The 20,322-nt window shown below is 41.5% G+C and overlaps 2 protein-coding genes across 2 annotated transcripts in view; one reads left to right on the forward strand and one right to left on the reverse strand.

The window, feature by feature from the left end:
• nr3c1 (nuclear receptor subfamily 3, group C, member 1 (glucocorticoid receptor)) overlaps positions 1–2,736 on the reverse strand; it is a 19,828-nt gene extending 17,092 nt beyond the window's left edge. Inside the window, exons 1-2 of the mRNA XM_032528177.1 lie at positions 2,391–2,736; positions 547–1,760 (exon numbers count right to left, since the gene is read on the reverse strand). Of these exons, the coding sequence (XP_032384068.1) occupies positions 547–1,760 (1,214 nt within the window). The 5' untranslated portion in view covers positions 2,391–2,736. The remainder of the gene's footprint in view (positions 1–546; positions 1,761–2,390) is intronic.
• A 3,686-nt stretch (positions 2,737–6,422) lies between these two features.
• On the forward strand, positions 6,423–19,813 carry LOC116696919 (BTB/POZ domain-containing protein KCTD16). The gene is made up of 2 exons (XM_032528181.1): positions 6,423–8,258; positions 18,566–19,813. Exons 1-2 carry the CDS (start codon positions 7,448–7,450, stop codon positions 19,015–19,017), a joined length of 1,263 nt encoding a protein of 420 aa, XP_032384072.1. The 5' UTR covers positions 6,423–7,447; the 3' UTR covers positions 19,018–19,813.
• The last annotated feature ends 509 nt before the right edge of the window (positions 19,814–20,322 follow it).

Here is a 20,322-nt window from a genome sequence, read left to right on the forward strand (position 1 = left end):
GTCGATATTGCAACGATATTGTATGATTGACTATTGGTGCTTTAACAAAATGTTAATTGCACAATGAGATTTATGATAAATATTCTCCAGAAATAATTTAATGACTTAGTGGAGTAAAGGTAAATAATAGTACAGCTAGAACAGTCTGGTAAGTTCAGACAATTAGATCACTTTACTGTAATAAAGCCTGTAAAACCAGGTAAAGACACACTTTACGATATATTATTATTATATTATTATTACTACAATATTACCATATATCCAAAATCTAAGACGATACCGCAATATCGATACAACATCGATATATTGCCCAGCCCTAATTTGAGCACTTGTGGGCATGAGGCTCAAGACCAATATATTATAGATACCAGAGCTATGTTGCAAAGATCAGGACTAACACCTCTGGTCTTTAAGCAAAGAACATTAGATATCTGGTGAGGCAGGGGGACGTAATAGGACATAACTGGCATGAGCACATAAATATATTAACTCAAGTGAGTATGACTAAAACTAAGGGTCGGACCACACAATGCCTAGATTTCTTACCTGGCAAAGCAAGTGGGGTAAGAGGGAGAGCTTGAGAAAGCCTCACTGGCCCTGACCATTGCAGAGTTGTCCCCCACACTCTGGATTCTGTTCCAGGCCCCACCAATGGTTGTCACTGGGAGATACAGGCTGGACACTAGCTTCAGATCCTTCTGCTGCTGAGCTTCATTGCCGCTTGTCTTGACTCCAAAGTGGTAACTCTGTCCTCCTGAAGTACTGACCCCACAGATGGAGATGGGGTTAGAGCTGGGCATGTCTGTGGAGGACATGCCGCTCATTTGGCAATAACTCTGGCCTGCAGATGTCTTCTCCTGTTTGATCACACCTTGGGTGCAGAGCTCAATGAAGCCAGCATCTTTTCCTTTCTTCACCAACGCAGACAAAGTGGTTGCAGGGGTTGAGGAGCCAGTTGTGGATATGCTAGCACTGGACTGATCTGGACTAGTCATATAGCTGCCATTTAGAGCAAGAGAGACTGTCCCACTGCCGTTAATGCTCTCAACCACGGTAGGCTTTATGTCCCTCTCTGAGCTAACATCACCCAATAGAGAATCGTCTGCCAGAGTGGACAGGAAGGCCTCATCCCCTACATAAAAATCTGACGGGGACCCAACGAGCTCGAGGTCTTGGAGCAGGTCCATAGTGTTGTCGCTGAAAAATTTCTGGTTCACGTCCACATCTTTTCCAATGTGATCAAAGCCTTGATCAAGGTCAGTGGGATCCTGGTCTCCTTTTTCTTCCATGGAGAAATCCTCTGTTTTCATGTGGAATAAATTGGGATCTGATCCACCAATAAGTGAATCCATGCAGGACTGGGTATTGTCTGCTATACTGGCCTGCAACTGGGGCAAATGTTCCCTCAAGGTTTGACACCCAAACGTAGTGGAAGTCTGGGTCTGGAGTAACTGTTGCTGCTGAAGCTTCTGATCTTTGGTCAGGCCCCTGGGCTCTGGGTCTTCAAGCAGGGGGCCTACAGTGGCAGTGATGGGTGTGAGCTCTTCTGAAAGGGGGCTTTTGCTGAGGCCGTTAGGTACCTGTCCTGGCTTCATCAACGGGCTAGATGAAAGAATGACTGAGGTGGCAGAGGTGATGGACATGGCACTGTGAGGAGCCACTTTCAACAGACCTCCCTCCTCAGGGCTTTCAGAGTAGACCAATGTACTTAAATGGTCATCTCTTCTATATGATATCTTCTTCACTCCACCTTTGTCCATCTTTTGGTAGGAAGACACAAAGTATAAACAGCCAGGTATAAGTAGAGTGCAAAGCAAACATATTAAAATACAGTAAAAGTGGATTACCACATGCGCACTGTACTGCTACAATAACGTTACAATTGGTTCAGGTTGTGCACATGCAGAGAGCAAGTGACGTACGTTAGGTAAATACGGTATAAGACTGTGGAAAGTTGTTAAGCATGCCCCCCTGCGCGCCCTTGATAGCTAACGTTAACGAAGCTAAATATGTTTAGCCATTAGCAAAGTGGTAACATGAGCACATAACCAGCACTGTTCACCTTGTATACAATATATTTAAAGTAAACACACATAACATGTTTTCGACCACAGAGCACAATGGGTGCGCCGCAAAGTTCAACCAAAACTAAGATATGCTAATGCTATCTTATAGCTAAATGTTATGCATGCTGGAGCTGCATGCTAATGTGGCTAACAGTTAAAGTGACTGCGAGCCTGAATGTCGTTGACAGTTACGTTAGCCTGTTAGCTAGCTAACACAGTCCTTATAATTGCATATTTAGCGTTACATTTGCTACATTACTACATTTGTTTTCATCCAACATATATATTAACTCAAATCTGTAAATAAGAAAAGCTCATATTTACCCTTGAAATGACTGATTGTTGGCATGTGTCCACAGGTCTTCTGTCAACATTGTTTTGGTTGAAAGTGGCAGACAGTTCACAACAGCATCACTGATTCAATGTTTGTTAACGTTGCTCCTCACACGTCGTATCCAAGCTACATGGCTTGATAGAAGGACACAAACACGACAAGCTGAGTATGTTTTATCAGTTTTCAATCTTCCAGTGCAATCTAGCTGAAAATTGGCATGCAAACTGCGTTAAACTGGTTTGAGCTGTGGAGAGTCGCAGCTAGCCATTATGGAAAGTAGGCGCTAACTAACCTCCAGGAAAAAACATACAAAATGGAGAACTGAGCGAGCCAGCCCCATGGCAGACCTGTTTACAACCCCTGGTGGGAATGAGGCGTCACTGCAGCTTGTTATGTGCTGGAGCAGCATGGAGTTCAAGCTCTTTTTCTTCTTTTCTTCGGGTTGGTAGACTGGACGCTGCAATGGCGTATGGCTGCCCTCTACTGAATTGTTATAAACAGTTCTTTAACAGTTCTTTTTATTTTGTGATATATTCCAACACAATAAAGCTATTTTATCAGTTTCTTAGTCCACTCATCAAAGTCAAGTCAAACTCAAAGTCTGCTTTATTGTCAATTTCTTCACATGTCAAAACGTACAATGAAATCGAAATTGCGTTTCCCTCTATCCCACGGTGACAACAAGACATTTTAACCAATTTGGTCAACAGACAAACATTCAAGTAAACAATATAAAAAGTAAAAATAAGAAGATATATACAATGAGGAAAATAAGAGCAGCAAGGTTAAGTTAAGATCACAAAATAAACACTGTTATTCCAGCTGCTCGTAGGTTTCTGAAAAGCTTTCTCCTATGTCATTAGTAGTTTTTGTGCTGGCTTCCAGTGCAATTTCATGACACTTTCTTAGAGAGAGGTGCAAATAAGACCCAAAGAACAGAGTATAAAGTGGAGAGGCAATCCAGAAAAAGTGAGCATTAGCAGTGAACAAATCATTAAAACGGCATCCTCTTACATGATTATTCAAAGAGCTGCCCACCATGGGGGCTCCACTGTTGCAGCTGTTAATGGAGCCTTTGACAAAGAGACAGACAGACATCTGAGGCAGAGGACAGTGAAATTACTTATGAATGGACATTGTAGTCATCCACAATGCAGTGACGATGAGCTGATGACGTACTAGGTTTGGTTTTTATTTCTACCTGTAAAAAAAAATAATAACTAAAGAAGTAACAAATAGCTACAGAACTGGCATGTCAAATGTTTGGACTAAACATCCCCAAATAAAGATACCAGGAGAGAAAATCATGAGGTCTGAGTGCACTGCTGTGTATCCTACAACAGACGCCACATCACTATCAGATTATTAGAATAGATTTTTTCACATCACAGGATTATTGTTCAAATCTGCATGCAATTGATTGTTGGGTCTAAATGTGCATTCAAGAACATTTATTTTTAGAACTGTTTATCCAACAGTAAACTGAAGCCTCTCACTTTGTGCTACACCGGCCTGCATGCGTCAGTCGGGATGCAATATAATGGCGGGTGGTGTTTTGGTGCAAATAGCATGCAATGTTGCATTGCCATCTAAGAGGCTGCGCAAAGAAATGGAGCAGCAGTGGAGCAGGTCAGTGAGAATGGGGTCTTTAAATTGTATCCGGATCCGTTGGAAGTTCTGGAAGATAGGGGTGATGTGGTCACAGGAGCATGAATGGGTGAGCAGACAAGCAGCAGAGTTCTGGACGTAATAGAGTTTTTTTTTGTGGTTTTCTGGATGTTTGTGTTTATTAAGGACATTGATGGAAAGGACAACAATCCATGTGCATTTTCAACGATAACATGAAGCAAATAATGACTTTTTTTAAACAGAACAAAGGTTAGAGTATTTTTGAACTTGTTCCTTTAATTGTGACAAAACAGTAACAAAGCAAAATGTGTTTTGTTTCTCAAGACCTCCCCATTCACAATTGTGCCTCTTTCATTTGGAAACATAATGGAGTGTTTGAAAAGGGCCTGGGAAAAAGGAAACCGGGTAGATAGGCTATTATTGCATGCATGGGACAACAACTCTGCAGAAAGGTTTGGGCCTGTATTAGTTGGTGCTTTCAAGGCTGCACAATAGTGCATTGTAAGATTTTCTAAGACAGACACTGTCTTGTTTGCAAAACTACACACCACTGGAACAATGTTTGGACACCAGTAGTGTAAATGTATCAATGAACTCAATAATTTGTGGCAATTTAGAAAACATTTTCAAACCATTTCTTTTTCAACAGACACATTATATTAATTTCTTAGTATTTTAGACCAGGCCACACTGCAGATTATATGCAAGAGCTTGCGAATTCCATAATTGCCAATTTAATGTTACGGCATTAAACAAACTGATTTATTTTACTTCTTGCTCAGCTAGGGCTCATATTGCCTTACATTATTCATGTTGAAGTTGCATGAAATTCAACCCTTTCCAAAAGCTAGAATCTAACCTGGGAGTAATGCATGAACGGGAAATAAAGTGAACACAGGAGGCTGGGAAATTTGCTGTAATGGGAGGATGAGTGAGATGAATAGGAAACAGGGTTTATAGCACACGTGGGAAAAGAATCATCCCCAAGCAGGGGACAGGGAATGAACTCCAAGTCTTCTGTTATACAAGTCCAACACCGTCCAGAGATGTACTGAGATATGTATATATATATATTTCATTGTATTAAAAAAATAAAGAAAATAAATATAGACGTATAGACTAATAGGATAATCAAATATCACCATTTTATGATATTAAATAGTTCTTCCTAGCCACACTCTACTGTTAAGGTCACATCATCCCCAACACATTACAATATTAAGTATTAATCATGAAGTATAATGTCAGCAGCTAAACCTCACATCATGGAAAAAGAGATCAGTGGTGTGCACACTAGCTCTAAATCCCCACTGTTTGAATCCCACTCAGTCCCTTGTGGCTGCTTAGCAACCCCCTCTCCAGCACAATATACTCTGAATTAACAGGGTAAAGCGTGACCGCAGCCTCCTCAGAACCACGAGTCAAGGGTGCACCCCATCAACGCCTTCTCCCAGCACTGAAGCAACAAAAGTCTCTGATTTATTACAATATGGCTTCAAAACACACTCAAAAACAAAACAAAAAATGGAAATCAAACATGAGATACAACAAAGTCTAAACTACAGATCAGTGTCAGAACTACACTTATGGGCTACTCCATACAGACAGGTCCATAAGTGTTACAGACTCAGGTGGTGATCACACACTTTAGACTAGAGCATATATTTCAGGTAACCATCCTTGCTATATCTTAAATAACACTAGCTTGTGACCTATATATACCAGCGTTTAAAGATGATGACAAGCTTTGTCAAGCCTTAAATTCAGCCTGGCATCTCACTTCTTCCAAAGTGGATTTTCCACCCCACAGTACTTGATGTCACTGTGGAGTATACTGATGGCTCTATGACAAATATACTGAGCAGGCCCTGAGCAACAATACACAAGTCTTAAACCCCTGTCCTCTTGCTACTGTCCAGAAAGAAAATGATTTACTGATGCATTAAGTTCATTTAGCATCAAGACACGAAATTGTGTAAAATTAAGAGATATACATTGTTTCACTTTTATCCAGAGTAGAAGGAGAATCAAGCACCTGAGACTTTGTGCTGGCATAGATTTGTCCGTGGTCCTGAAACAGATCACTTGGTCAAATCCATGAGGAATTCAATTGTCAAATTAGGTCAGTGTTCTGGCTGTAAAAGTGATAATGGTTCAATCATAGATACAGAAGAGTGCAACTGTCATTTAGATTTATAGATTTATAGATTTATAGCTATATAGATATAGATAGAAAGATATAGATATAGATATAGATAGATAGATTTGTTATGTTTATTTTATCTAATGTTTGAACGATTATGGATAGTTGGACAGAAAAGGAGTTGAAGAGTAGGTAGTATCCTGTAGACCACCAGCTCTATTCACGTGTAGCTGGCACTGCCGATGAGTCTATGAGCAAGACACTGCATGGGACCTAACCCCTCACCCCTCCCTCGGGATAAGCGCGTCAGCTAAAAGCGTTAAATGTAAATGAAAAAAGCCTCTGTGAAGACTCAGAAGAAGGGATTAAAATCTGCAACGTTGGATGTTAAACCTGAATTAGACTTGAATCCTCTCCGCCAGCTGCACGCCGCCCGTGGTTAGATTGTCATGAAAAACTGTACAGATGAACCAACATCAGTCCGCTTTGTGTCGATCGTCTGCAAATGTCATTTTCCTTTAAGATGATGTAAGACATTACTTCATGACATGAGACGATATTTCTCTCTCTGTCTCTCTCTCTCTCTCTCTCTCTCTCTCTCTCTCTTCCTCTCTCTCTCTCTGTGCAAGAGAACAGCTTGGAGCAACATTATTTTAAAGCTTCTGCCGGACCAAACGTTTCCGCACTCAGCAGTTTGGAGAGACAGGTGCGCACAGGAGTCCCACTTCCATCCACCTCTCTGTGAGCAAACTCGGACAATGTTTTAGCATCCCAGTTGTCAAGAGCGACGCTTAGCAGTTGAATGATGGGATGCACGCACATTATTCAATTGCTCCTGGACTGATGTGACTGAACCAGAAGCCAGACGCAAGACCTTTCCACAGAAAACTTAAACAAAAAAAAAGGTTTGTTTGACTTTTTTGATGGTGGGGAATTTGAGAGTGGAGTGAGGATTGTATTTCTTTGAAGTCACAGCAATGACCCATCGCAGTGGATGTGTGTTACATGATGCGCTCACTTACACAGGATAATCGATTCTGTTCAAAAAGCATGCACCGTGGGCAGGCACATTTACGCATGGAGTTAAATAGTATACTGTAGGCCAACATTGGGATTGTTTGTCACAAGACATTAGATGCAAGGACTGCAGCTTGAATTAACACTATGCTTTGGGTCTGAGGGCATTGACACCATGCAGCAGCATCCCACACCCTGAACTTCTGGGACGTTTGCGCTCCGTGATCGAAGCTCAGATTTCGTGCAAGATCTGAAAAAATGGCACTGAGCGAAAACTGCAAAACGCAACCTGCAACGGGGCAAACCCCTCCATCGGATGTTATTGAGCTAAACGTAGGTGGACAGGTGTATTACACTCGCCATGCCACCTTGACAAGCTTTCCGAATTCCTTACTTGGGAATCTGTTCTCTAACAAGAAGGGGTCCTCAAATGACTTGTCCCGGGACCTCAGAGGACGTTATTTTATTGACAGAGATGGCTTTTTGTTTCGGTATGTATTGGATTATCTTAGAGACAAGCAAGTTGTCCTCCCTGATCACTTCCCCGAAAGAGGAAGGTTGAAAAGAGAGGCGGAATACTTCCAGCTGCCAGATTTGGCCAAACTTTTATCTTCCGATGATTCTAAACTATTTCCAGAAGACTTGTGCTACAGTGATTTCGACGATGAGTCGCAGGGCAGCGACCAGAGGTTTTACCCCCCTTACTCATTGGACAGGAGGTATGGCTACATAACGGTCGCTTTCAAAAGCGCTTGCGCTGACGGAGGCAGAGACAGTCAAATTGATGTCAAGGCCAAAAAGTTACCGAGGATCTTCATCAGCAGTAGAATTGGCTTGGCGAAAGAGGTATTTGGAGACGCCCTGAATGAGAACAGGGACTCGGACAGACCACCGGACCGTTACACCTCCAGGTTTTACCTCAAGTTCAGGCACCTGGAGAGAGCATTTGACATGCTGTCAGAGAGCGGCTTTCACATTGTGGCCTGCAATTCGTCCCTGACTGCGTCCTCCATCGGTCATTACGCGGATGACAGGGTCTGGTCCAATTACGCACAGTACATCTTCTACCGTGAGTGAAGATTTATTCCTACTCTATTATTTCAGAGGTGGCTTCTACCTCCAGTAATAATTAGAATGCAAAGAGCCAAGTTAAATACAAACATTCGTAACAGAACCCAAGTGCCCCTCCTTCCTCCACCACATGCAGGCCACAGACTACATCAGTATGGTATTGCCTGATGTTCATCAAAAAGGGCATTTTTCCTCATTGAAAGTTTTAAAAAATGTACCCACACAACTTTCCGTAAGAAATCCCATGCAATTTGTTTCTTATGGTCTAGATTTAGAAGTGATGTGCAGAAACTGGTGTGTGTTAGCTCACACTACCTGGAGGCATGGTGGGGTTACAGCACACACTTCTTGAATCTTTGCATCCCCTGCAGTCGTTGACTCGAACATCTGTGTTGGGGCCTAGATAAGAGGCAAACATGCCCACGGGCCTTATGGAATTTGAGTCCTAATGCTGCTACACTTCAAATACATGTGCGTCATGCTTAAACACATGCCATAGCTCAGATGGGTCTGGATCTGAGGGGTTTAGAATAATAAAGTGCCAGTGGGCAGCACAAAATGTACATGAAGGCTGCTGCATTCTCTTGAATCAGCTTTGCTTTTCACTTGAAGACGTTTGTTTATCAGCAAATGCCTTAATTAGCTGCAAATATGGTTCATTCCACTCTCTGCAGAGGGATGAGTTTGACCATATGGCGAGTTAAAAACCACTTTGTTTATTATTCTGAATGGCTTCCTTTGAAAAAGCTGAAGAAAACCATTTGGTGGGTCAAGGTCGGAGGTGCAGGAGGGTGGGCTGAGGAAGACATGACATATGATTTGCTAACAATTTACCAAAAGTGTTGTTAATGTAAACTAATTAGAAAAGAGGGGTCTTCCTTGAACATGAGCTTCCAGCCAGGTAGGATTTCCCTTAGTCATTCAACTTTCTGGAGCACAGCATATGGTGTTGGCGTTCACCCTCTTCCCCCTTAACAGACACTACCCTAGGCTAGGATGAAGACACAGAACAGTGGGAGGAGGGTGAAGGGGGGGTTTAGATACAGGGGAGAAACTCCAAAAAAAACAGCATGAAAGGAAAGATGATGCAGAAAAGCACAGAAAGAAAGAGAGGGAATTTAAGAAAGCAAGCTGAAAGAGGGAAGCGAGCAGATGGAGAGCAGAGCGGCTGAGCTAAAGGGATGAGGGAGTAAAAGTTGCATGAGACCTGGGCATGGGGAGAAAGAACTGAGGCAGAAAGAAGAGAGAGGAAGCGAGGAGCAAAAATAGATTAAAGTAAGTATAGACAGGCTCTGAAGGAGCGGAGAAGAAGACGCAGAAGAAGAGGGGGAGATGGTTTTATTAAAAGAGAGAAAAAAGGTGAGGTTGAAAGGAAACACACACGCACATGCATGCACACACACACACACACACACACACACACACACACACACACACACACACACATATATATATATATATATATATATATATATATATATATGCTGCTTGTCGGAAGGGAAACACACACGCACATACACACACACACGCACATGCACATACACACACACACATATATATATATACATATATATATATATACATATATATATATATATATATGGATATATATCAGTTGTTGGGAGACAGAGGCCTAGTCAGGATGATAGATGGACACATCAGAGGCAGACATGCGTGAGAGCCATTGCTTCACAGCAGCACAGGGGCCCGTATCTACTTTCTAACTAACGGTAACCTGATTCTGAATGTGGGACACTGACTGGCCTAGGGCAGGTAGTCCTGAGCTAAGAATGCATGTAGACAAGTGCACTTTTGGGTTGGCCACAAAACAGATGAGCTTTATTGTTGTTTGTTGTTTTCAAAACATTTGACTGCTTTCCTTTTACACCCCTCCCCCCCCATCCAATCCCAGGCTCATATGGAATGAAACGGGGATGCTGGTTTTTTGTTCAGAGTGTAAAAAGAGCAATCCGGCGCAGGTAATAAATTGAGAAACGTTCTCCCAGCCTGTCAGTTCCTGAGCATCATCCATGTTACTCTTCTTGTTAAAAGCTCCACTGACGCTCAGTATTAGTAGACTCCAGTCTCCAAATTGCCAACAGTAGATATTCATCATTTTATTGCATAGAGTCATCTGTATTAAGAGTCAAGGGACTCGTTCCCTCATAAAGTTAAGAAATTCTAGTCTCAATTATTGTCAACCACTCCAGCTCAGTAGGATACATGCTGCTGGCTTTCCCACAGACTAAAACAGATGATTATTATGGGAAAACGGCACTCTCCACAGGAGGCCGCAGCGGTCCAAGGGTTCATCATGAACATGAGTTTTTGCTCCTGATGGTCACGGTGATGTTAGAATCTATCAGGTGTGATGTGTTCACCGTTTGAATAAACCAGAGCATATCTTAAAACAGATAACCTATCTGGGTATCAGGGTTACACAGTATGACAAAGACCCATACAACTGCAATTTCAAATTGTTGCTAGAGCGCACAAGACTGGATTTTCAAAGATGTTCTGCACTCCCTTTTACACTGGCAGGCCGAGTAAACATGGTTAAGATTGCCTCGATTCTTGTATCTATTTCAGATGATCCCCGTTATATTAACCAAGTCCTGGATCAAAAAGCTGAATTGTAATATTACCTCCTTTATTTGGAAAAACTCCACTCCTCGAATTAAAAGAGCTTACCTGGAGATGCCTAAGGAAGCAGGTGGACTGGGTCTGCCTAATTTTTTGTTTTATTACTGGTCTGCCAAAAACTAAATCACTGGATTTTTACATTCAGAAAAAAGAAGGGCCAACATGGGCCTCTATGGAACTTAACTCCAATCACCCACTCTCACCCATATCTATCCTGAGTGGCCCCCTACCCATCAGCGTAGGTCGTCATGGTTTGAACTCAGTTGTCAAAAACACTCTTGAAAATTGTTTTCAATTCAGGAAATATTTTCATTTCAGTCAGGCAATATCTTTGCTTCCACTAGCAAACAATCATTTGTTTCCACCATCCCAGATTGACACTGCCTTCCAAGTATGGCATAAGAATGGTTTGGTATTTTTTGGTGACCTCTTTGTCAAGGGCTCATTTGCTTCATTTGACAAACTACAAAAAGACCACAACCTCCCCAACAATCATTTTATCAGATACTTACAGGTACGCAGCGCTGCTGAGAAACACTTCACATTTCCCTCCTTACCACAAAAAAGTGCAATTGATACCAAACTGGTCCTGAACCCTACAATGAAAAGAAGGGTGTTTAAAATCTATAAAACAGTACTGGTCATTGCCCCCCCCCAGTGGGATAATGCCAGGCTGGCTTGGGAAAAGGACTTGGGCATTATATTGTCCGGCGAGACATGGCGATGTAGTTTAACTACACACCACCTCTTTATGCACAAGACATGGCCTTATTCAATTTAAAATTGTGCATCGATTGCATTATTCACCTGAGAAGCTTTCCAAAATATATCCTGGCACCAATCCTGTGTCCCCGAGGTGTGGTCACAGTCTGGCTAAATTGGGTCACATGTTCTGGTCTTGCAATTCACCTAACAACTTCTGGGCGAGGGTCTTTGAAGCGGTCTCCTTCATTTTTGACAGAACAGTGGATCCTGATCCAACAGTTGCAATTTTTGGGATATTCCCATCGGAAGAACAATGTACTGTCCTCCAGGCAAACGCTGTAGCATTTATTACACTTCTAGCCCGGAGACAAATTCTTTTACACTGGAAGTCTGTGAAACCTCCCTCGTTTAGACACTGGGTCAAAGAGATACTCTTTGCTATGTCATTAGAGAAGTTGAGACATAATCGGAATAATTTACGGGATAGACATGCTAAAACCTGGGCCCCCTTTATAGAATTTGTTGAAAATGTATCCCTCTCATGATGTGATTTTCCTTTGCCCATCGATCGAATAAGGTTATATGTGTTATGATGCTGCTTAATGTTCCCAGTCTGAGCAGTGTGAAGTGAGGTTCAGGAACTGTGTGTAGCTATATTTTGTGTACCCACCTCTTTTTCTCTTTTATTTATTTAAATTTCTTCATTCAATTTTTTGTTGTTGTTTGAGCCTTGGAAGTTGGGTTGGGACGGGTTGGTAATGTGTTGCATCTTTGTCGTTTCTTCTATGTAAATTGAAAATCTTTAAATAAAGTTCACAAAAAAAACAGATAACCAACACACATTAGACTAAATGGGACAGAGAACACCTGGTTGCAGCATCTTGCATTGAATTGCATTCAGTAAGGGATACATACTGTATGTATGGAAGCACAGAAATAGTCATGGAAAAACAAGGTAAATAAATTACAATTATGATATAAAAACTATGAGATACAAGTCAAAATTATGACATTTCAGTCAAAATTATGAGAAAAATAAATATATAAAAAAATGTTATTTAGTGAGTCAAAATTTTAACTTATCCTGGTGGCAGGTGGTTCTGTTGGGTTATTTTCAATCAATCAATCAATCAATCAATCAATCAAACAAACCATTTTTATTTGTCAAATGAAATCTTAAAAGGCAGAATTCCAGTGAAATGTAATCCCATCAGCTCCTTTAACTTGTGGATGATTCATCATAAAGTGGAATGTGGCCGTCAGATCGGCACATAGACAAAGAGTTGCCCGGTTGAATGGCACTGGCACTCCGGGATCCAGCCAAGTCACAGCTCGTGACATCATGCTGGAAACCAACGCTGGCCCGGAGTCCAGCTCCACGTCCGACAGATACAAGCTAGCAGGATGCCCAGCAGAGAAGTCAGTCGGTGCTCAATTCTTCCACGCTGGCCTCTCTTCCCTCTCTGATGTAGAGCATATGTGTCAGATATGTGGGGGACATTTAGTTTTTTCGATTGGCAGTGACAACATTATTGCTGTAGTGATTAATAATCCCAAAGTAGTTTCAGCGTCGTCAGTCATGCAGGATGGAGATGCAATTTTAAAAAGATAATTTCTAACCTATTTTATAGGCAATTTGAAATTTAAGTTTTTTTTTTTTATTATAATTCAAAATATGAGTCAATTTATAGATGAGAATTAGCCATTATCATGGATACAATAACATCACAACCTGCTTTGACATCACCGCTTCCACATCACACAGGCAGAGCAAATCATCATTAAACAGTAGGACCGGTAACATTAGAAACAGTTTCATCTGTCCCCATCTGAAATGGCTGTGCAGAAGTGCCTTGTCAAAATGGGAAACACGTACAGTCAAGATGGAGAATGATTATACTTGCCAGGTGTGCTCTGTTAATATAACTGTGCAGTCCTCTTTTGGGCTGGGTATGGGATGATGTGTGGCCATAATGGCTCCTGAACAATGGCGGCAAGAAGAGAGTTGGATGGGGGGTAGGGAGTAATCAATTGCTTGGGTTTAATGGAGGCAAAGATTGGGCAGTCCCCAAGCTCCCAGAGAGCCTGTTTGGAGTCTGTATGGATTGCCAGTGCCTACAAGAGATGGATGGTGCTAACATGAATAACTCATATACGTCTTAAAGAGCACCTGGGCCGAAAGATGGTCAGAAAAAAGGCGCGGGTGTGTGCTTCTGCCATTATTTCTCACAATGATTGCAGCACCTTGTGCACTTCATCAGTTCAAGTAGACAATCTGGCTCACCTTGGGAGAAAACCTGAGCTTATTGAAAAGCTGCAGATGCAAAAGGAAAATACATTTTTGAAATAATTTTTTTTAAAGCCACAGGCACTGAATTTGGAAGGACTATGCTAGTGGTTTTTCATGTATTAGGTCATTGATTGCAAACAGTATTCTTCACAGCACTGTCATTTGTTTTCTACACGCTTTTATGCTGATTTCCATACAGTTGTTAGTTTCTATGTTATCTCACTATAGCGTTTAAATAAACTTGCAGACATGCATAAAATAGGGCATCTGTTGTCATGATATTTTTTGTTTGTCAAAGTTTTAAGCACAAACTAACCCTCTCACGCTGCTGTTCTGTATTGACCGCTGTAATGACTGCTGACTCACAAATCACAGATGTTGGGAGTGCCCTTGAACGCACCAACAAGAGAAAAAAAATCTCTGCTGGTAACTTCATTACCAAGTGATGTTTATACAATTTTGACAATTAAAAAGTCTGAATATGGACTTTGATAGATTACCCAGATTAAGCAATTTGAAGTTTCCATATTAAAAAGAATGAAAGCAACGATTGCATTAAAGGTAAACATAAAAAACTTAATACCTCCAGTAGGTTCCTTTTGAAACCTATAACTGAACTGATAATAATGCTGAACTAATTATAATTTTTAGAAATCATTTCAATATTTTATTTTTTTGAGTCCCTGGTTACTTCTGTGCTCCATAGCTGTTGGAGAACAGGTATAACAGCTCTTACCATCTGACATCCAACACCTTAATAATCCCTCCAGAAACACTAACGGCTACTTGGATGATGAAGCTCACATTGTGGGCAGAGCTGAGCGCTTTCTGAAGGGAATCCCATGCAAGAGGTAAGCTTAGTAAATTAGTCAAGGTTTTAGTGGGTAGCCTGTTTAAAGAGCAGTTGAAAGCTTGTTTAGGGGTCAACTGTAGATATGTGTGTCTTTTTTTTTCTCCAAATAATTGATTCATTTTAATTCAGTGATAAAGGAAATAAAAAAGGAACTGATGCTTGACCTTAGATGTGAGTCCTTGAATATCACCTACTTGACAGGATGGAGGACCAGAATGGCCCCTCGTCTTTCCACCAGCCTCTTGAGGCTTTATTTAGGTGATGACATGAGCTTGATGCTCAGGACACCTTCCTCGCCTTCCCCGCCTCATCTTGCTTCCGTGCTTGTGCAGTGGGGGTGTGGCTCTGGGTCAGGACACGGCCCCACAGGGGAGAGGCTGATATAGACCTTTGAAGCTGTCTGAGTTGCTTGATCATCTCGCTGTCAGGGAGACACTCAGCAAGGCAGCCACCCTCTGACTATGGGAGTGGACAGCTCCCCCTTGCCATTAACAATCAGCCAATGAACCTGTCACTCTCCCCATGGAAAACAGATCATTTGGGCCAGGGCATTAATGGGTCCATGAGAGAGTACGAGTGTCCTTGAATTATCATGTAAAGCTTGTTGTATTGCCCTGACTATTCTTCTCCAGCTTTTTCATCACTGCTGCTGATGAGGGTTGTTTTGGCGAAGTAGAGCAGGCTGGATGGAGGTAATTAATATTGACAAATTCAATTGTATTCATGTATTGTTGACATTATTATAGAGGATGGCTTTAGCCATCAGTTAGGCTGGACACAAACTGCTGAAGTGATACTTTTGCAGCTAAAAGGACTATCTCTGTGAAATAGATTTCCCTCACCCTAGTGTCACTGCCTTTGCAAGACAAGCCTTTTTTCAGCTGCAAGGACATGCTGGCCTAATTTGTGAGCTAACAAGCATATAAACTACACCCTTCCTGAGGCAGTGGCAGAGTAAAAAATATTTGTGTGTGACTGGATATGGGAGCTGGAAAATATGAGAGTGTGTCTAAGATCAGAGCGTCTCTGCTCACATGAGCTTAACTCCCTGACTGGCTGCATGAATATGCATATTTAACCTGCCAGAGAATATTACCGCTTATAGTTTTTTTCACTAACTAATCAGGACTCCCTTTTTTCTCTCTATTTTGTTTGTTCACGCCCAAAGACTTGGCCAGAGAATGTTATACCATAACAAAGCAGCAACTAAAGCATGTGAAGATGATTCACACCACTCAGCCTCGCAGGAGTTTGATGTGGTTGGGAAAAGAAAGTTAATTACAGAAATTCAAAAGTTAAGTGTCTTTTTGGTCTGACTTTAACAGCTTGTATCAGTACTAAAACTTATTTTTATTTATTTAGATTGAAGGCACAGTTCACATCACTTCTTCATCACTACATTTAAAAAGAAGACAGCTTTGGGTCACTCAAGTACAAACCTGAAATAAATTGCGATGTGGCCTCCTGGTTATTTGTTATAACAACATGAGCTTGAGTGATGAGTCTCTCTTGTCCCGCTTTATTTATTGTATGCCTCTCAGATTACATGACCAAAGCACAAAGCTGCTCCGCTGTTAAAGGAATAATCATCATCACACACCCTTGATGAGTCAGTTTAGAGACACAGATGAAAACAAACACACTGTCTGGCAAGAAAGCCACTGACATTTGAATTATAGTTTGTCAGAGCCCTCTTTCTTCCACCACCACCATGTCCTACTTTTCTGCCATTTAAAATCTCTTAATGGGTAAAATTGTGTAATTTTAATCCAATATTTAAGCAGTTGAATTCCCATAAAACTCTGACCTTTTTCAGTCACGAGGACAAACATCCCAGCTTTCATTTGAGATGGAAAGGAGTTTGAGGATACGCCGTGTGACACGCCTGCATGCCTCTATGCCGAACTTGACTCTCTGTCTCTGTCTCTGTCTCTGTCTCATTTAGGAGAAGTGCAGACGCAGCTGGAGTCTGGTCTGAGGACCTGGCCCAGTCTTTTAATGTGTTTGGAATATGATCTCTTAGACAGGCTATATTGATATGAGAAAAACAAAATGCAATCAATAGCTTCCCTGAAAAGATACCAAAGTGTATCACACAGCAACTAGTTCAAATGTAGCCAAGAATGACTGTGTTCTGACAAGGCTCTTAGTCGTTTCCTGTCTTGGCTCTGAGGGGGGCATCAAAGCTTGACCCCTTTATCCCAAACACTCAGTTTGTGGTTGTGTTCGGACACATGCAGATGTTTTTGCATTATCAGGTTGTCCATGTCAATGCTTCATTTAGACAAATTACTGTATAAAACACAGTGCAAGCCCAGGTGTATTGAGACTGTCAGTGGCTTTAATATAATTCATTCTCCTGCATGGGCTGAAAATGTTATTAAGCTATTATTGGCGGTTGGCAAGTTTCCTAAACGGGTTGCCCCTCTGGACTACAGCATCCATCCATCCATTTAGAAACGATGCTCAGCCTCCTTCCTTCTGATCTTCCTCACTAAAGGGCCTGCATCCATTTGTCTGGTGCTGCTCATGTGCTGGATTCAGCTAGATTCATTTTCAGCGGGGGGAAATTGCTGCACGGATTGGCCCCTTTACTCATGGATTAGCCATTAAAAAGCTGTTAGTGACTCTCTCACTATCAGCTCAATGCAATCATCTCACTAGAGATAAGGTCATTATTACAGTGTGCGCAGAGAGGTTCAAATCCTTGTTGAACTCTATTCAGTATAAATTGGTGCATATACTGGAAGGAGGTAATGGACAAATCATTGCTCCCTCTGAGATATCATTGCTATTGAGTCTGTATCATCATATTGGAAAAAGCCATTAAGAGGTTTTTAGTCTGTTTGCATGAGTGTATTCCTCATACGCTGTTGTTTATTTTACATAGAGCACCAGCAGCTTTCAACACTGCGCATTTCTACCTGTTAGTACATCTAAAAGAGACCATAGTTCAGGGGTATTTTTGGAAATGAAAGACAGCTACAGTGTTTACTGTCTTTACTTGAACACTTCACAAGCCAGCGGGCAGTACAGCACTGCATTTCTGGTTCATAATTAGCAGTGTAGGAGGATGTGAGACGATAGAAGAAGTGTATAAGAATAAGAGGAAGAATAAAGACTATTAAAATCTTTTGTTTCTATCTGGTTCAGTGCCTGTCCGTACTTCATGTCAGGTGGTCAGGACACCTGCAAGTACATCTATTCACTGACCCAGTTCTGTTACCACCCAAGATGAATTATACATTGTGTTATCTATCTTTTGTACCTTGTTGCCTAGAGGTAGAAAGCAACTTATCGAGTGATCTGAAAAGACAAATATAATACACCATCTAATCTTCTTAATACAAGTCAGCCAGACAAGCTTTGCCTTGGGAAATGGGAAAGGTCTTTTAGGGAGCTGTACTGAACCACGCCAAGCTCTGGTGCCTCTCCTTATCGAAAAAAAGCAATATGCACAGCCCACAACCTCTTTGAAATTCAGCAATTAATTGTCAAAGCCAATAACTTGCATGTTCTCACATCTGTAGCCCACAAATACCCACACACACTCATTTGGTATTCATTTACAGATATTTGTACAACATTGAAAGTGGTGTGTAGGCATTTGTCAGCATTTGCTTGATCAGTGCAACTGTTCCTTTTGATTACAGCTGGAATCTGTCACAATACAGACAGAAGGGACTTTCAGTTACAGTGTGGTTCTGCATGAGAGATGGTCTAGTCACAACAGAAAATGTACTGCATGTGGTCAAAACAAGTGACAAATTTGTTTGTGTGTGTTTGTGTGTGTGTGTGTGTGTGTGTTTTCCAGGCGGGTCCTCAAGGTGGTTGTCCTCTCACTGTGACTGCTGCTGCAAGAGCCACAAAAGCGAGCGTGAAGGAGAGAGCGGCACTTCCTTCAATGAGCTCTCTACTTCCTGTTCTGAGACCCAGTCGGAGGCCAGTTCCCCTCAAGGAACCGTGATCTGTGGTCCTGTGAGCCGGCGCGCCAATGTCCAGACGCTGGACCGTCCCATGCCCAAAGGACCAGTTCACATGCTGCAGCAGGCAGAGATGCGCCGCAAGACTGACATGCTGCGAGTGAGAACCTTCGGGGTCCGAGAACGAGAGGCCGCAAAAAGGAAAGCCAACAAGGAGAAGTTGACTCCAGAGCAGGAGCTGGAGAAATGCATCCAGGAGTTCAGGCGCATCAGAATTCCTGATCGCTTTCCGGAGAGGAAGTACATGTGGCAATCAGAGCTCCTGAGAAAGTACCGTCTCTAAATATGAGTGTGAAGAAAAAGGAAGAAATGGAAGTATTATTGCTCCATCAATGGAGAGTGTTAACTGCATAAGCAATAGACTGCACCCTCTAAGGCACAAACTGTATTAGAAAAAAACTATGGCCACTGTCCCTTCAGCATGACTAGCTGAGCACACAAAGTACAAGGCAGTTTGAGTCATTAATTTGTAAAGTATGCACAGTGTTGTGGATGATATGCACATGTGTAAATCAGGTTACTCCTGTTGGGGCTTACATCACTGACCCTGTTCTCACTTCAAATAGCAGGCAGTGTACTAACTACTATATCACTAGTTGAAGCAACAAAGCAACCTCAGGGGCAACATCATTTTAAATCATCAACCTATCACACACTTTATGTGCAATTGCCCACAATAGCATAGTTGTTGTTGTTGTTTTTTTAAATGGATGTACCCATATGGTGCTGAGAGTTAGCAACGGAATATCACTATAGCCTACTCCACTGATAACACATATACTTAAATAAGGCTTTGATATCAGCACTGCATGTCATTTCACCCTTAGCATAATCATGCAATATCAAACAAATTCATTGTTTTGTGTGAGGGGTAAAAATGGTGTGTTATGACTGGGGCTAACTTAAATGAGGAAAGCACTGCCTGGATCTGTTTTCCATTGTAAATCTTTTTGTCCAATGTTGTCATTACGTGTTGGATAAATGATGTTGTGTAAGAGATAGAGTAATGTCAATGGATATTTGACTAATCCTTGATTGTAAATGTGCAAAAAAAACTAATAAATGGGTGGGAATTGTAATGATTCTTGATGGACCTTATTGTGATCTTCAGTTAATTAGGATTAACACAGAAATTCAGATTTTAGAGCGTTATTCTCATAATTCAATCACTAAATTTCTCCCCTGAACAAGGATTGACCAATCACAGGTCAACAGCTATAACAAAAAGGCCTGACAACAGCGTTGGCACATGTAGGATAAAATTGTAAATTTTTACAAATTCAGCCCTTTGTACAATTTACAATTAATAATGCCAAAAGTGCCATGATGTATGATTGTTTGTCCATTTTACAATTTACAGACAGTGACTCGGTGGTGGAGCTTGAGCTTTCTCACACTATGCATGTTCAAGTTGAGTTGTTTTGAATGCACCAGTAAGCCCAATTATTTAGTTATTTTTCTTAGCCTATGGCTTAACTGTTTACATGCACAATATGAACAAGCTTCTAGTTGGGCTGTCTTGTAATTTAATGTTATCTATTGCAAAAATAATTTGACTGATGGACACATACCCACACATCATGGTTAC

This window comes from Etheostoma spectabile, chromosome 10, assembly GCF_008692095.1.
Source record: "Etheostoma spectabile isolate EspeVRDwgs_2016 chromosome 10, UIUC_Espe_1.0, whole genome shotgun sequence".
Taxonomy (NCBI): Eukaryota; Metazoa; Chordata; class Actinopteri; order Perciformes; family Percidae; genus Etheostoma; species Etheostoma spectabile.

Coding starts and splice junctions, on each gene's coding strand:
- LOC116696919 (XM_032528181.1), top strand. CDS start 7,448: ATGGCACTGAGCGAAAACTGCAAAACGCAACCTGCAACGGGGCAAACC. Junction 8,259..18,565: donor CGCACAGTACATCTTCTACC/GTGAGTGAAGAT, acceptor TGTGTTTTCCAG/GCGGGTCCTCAAGGTGGTTG.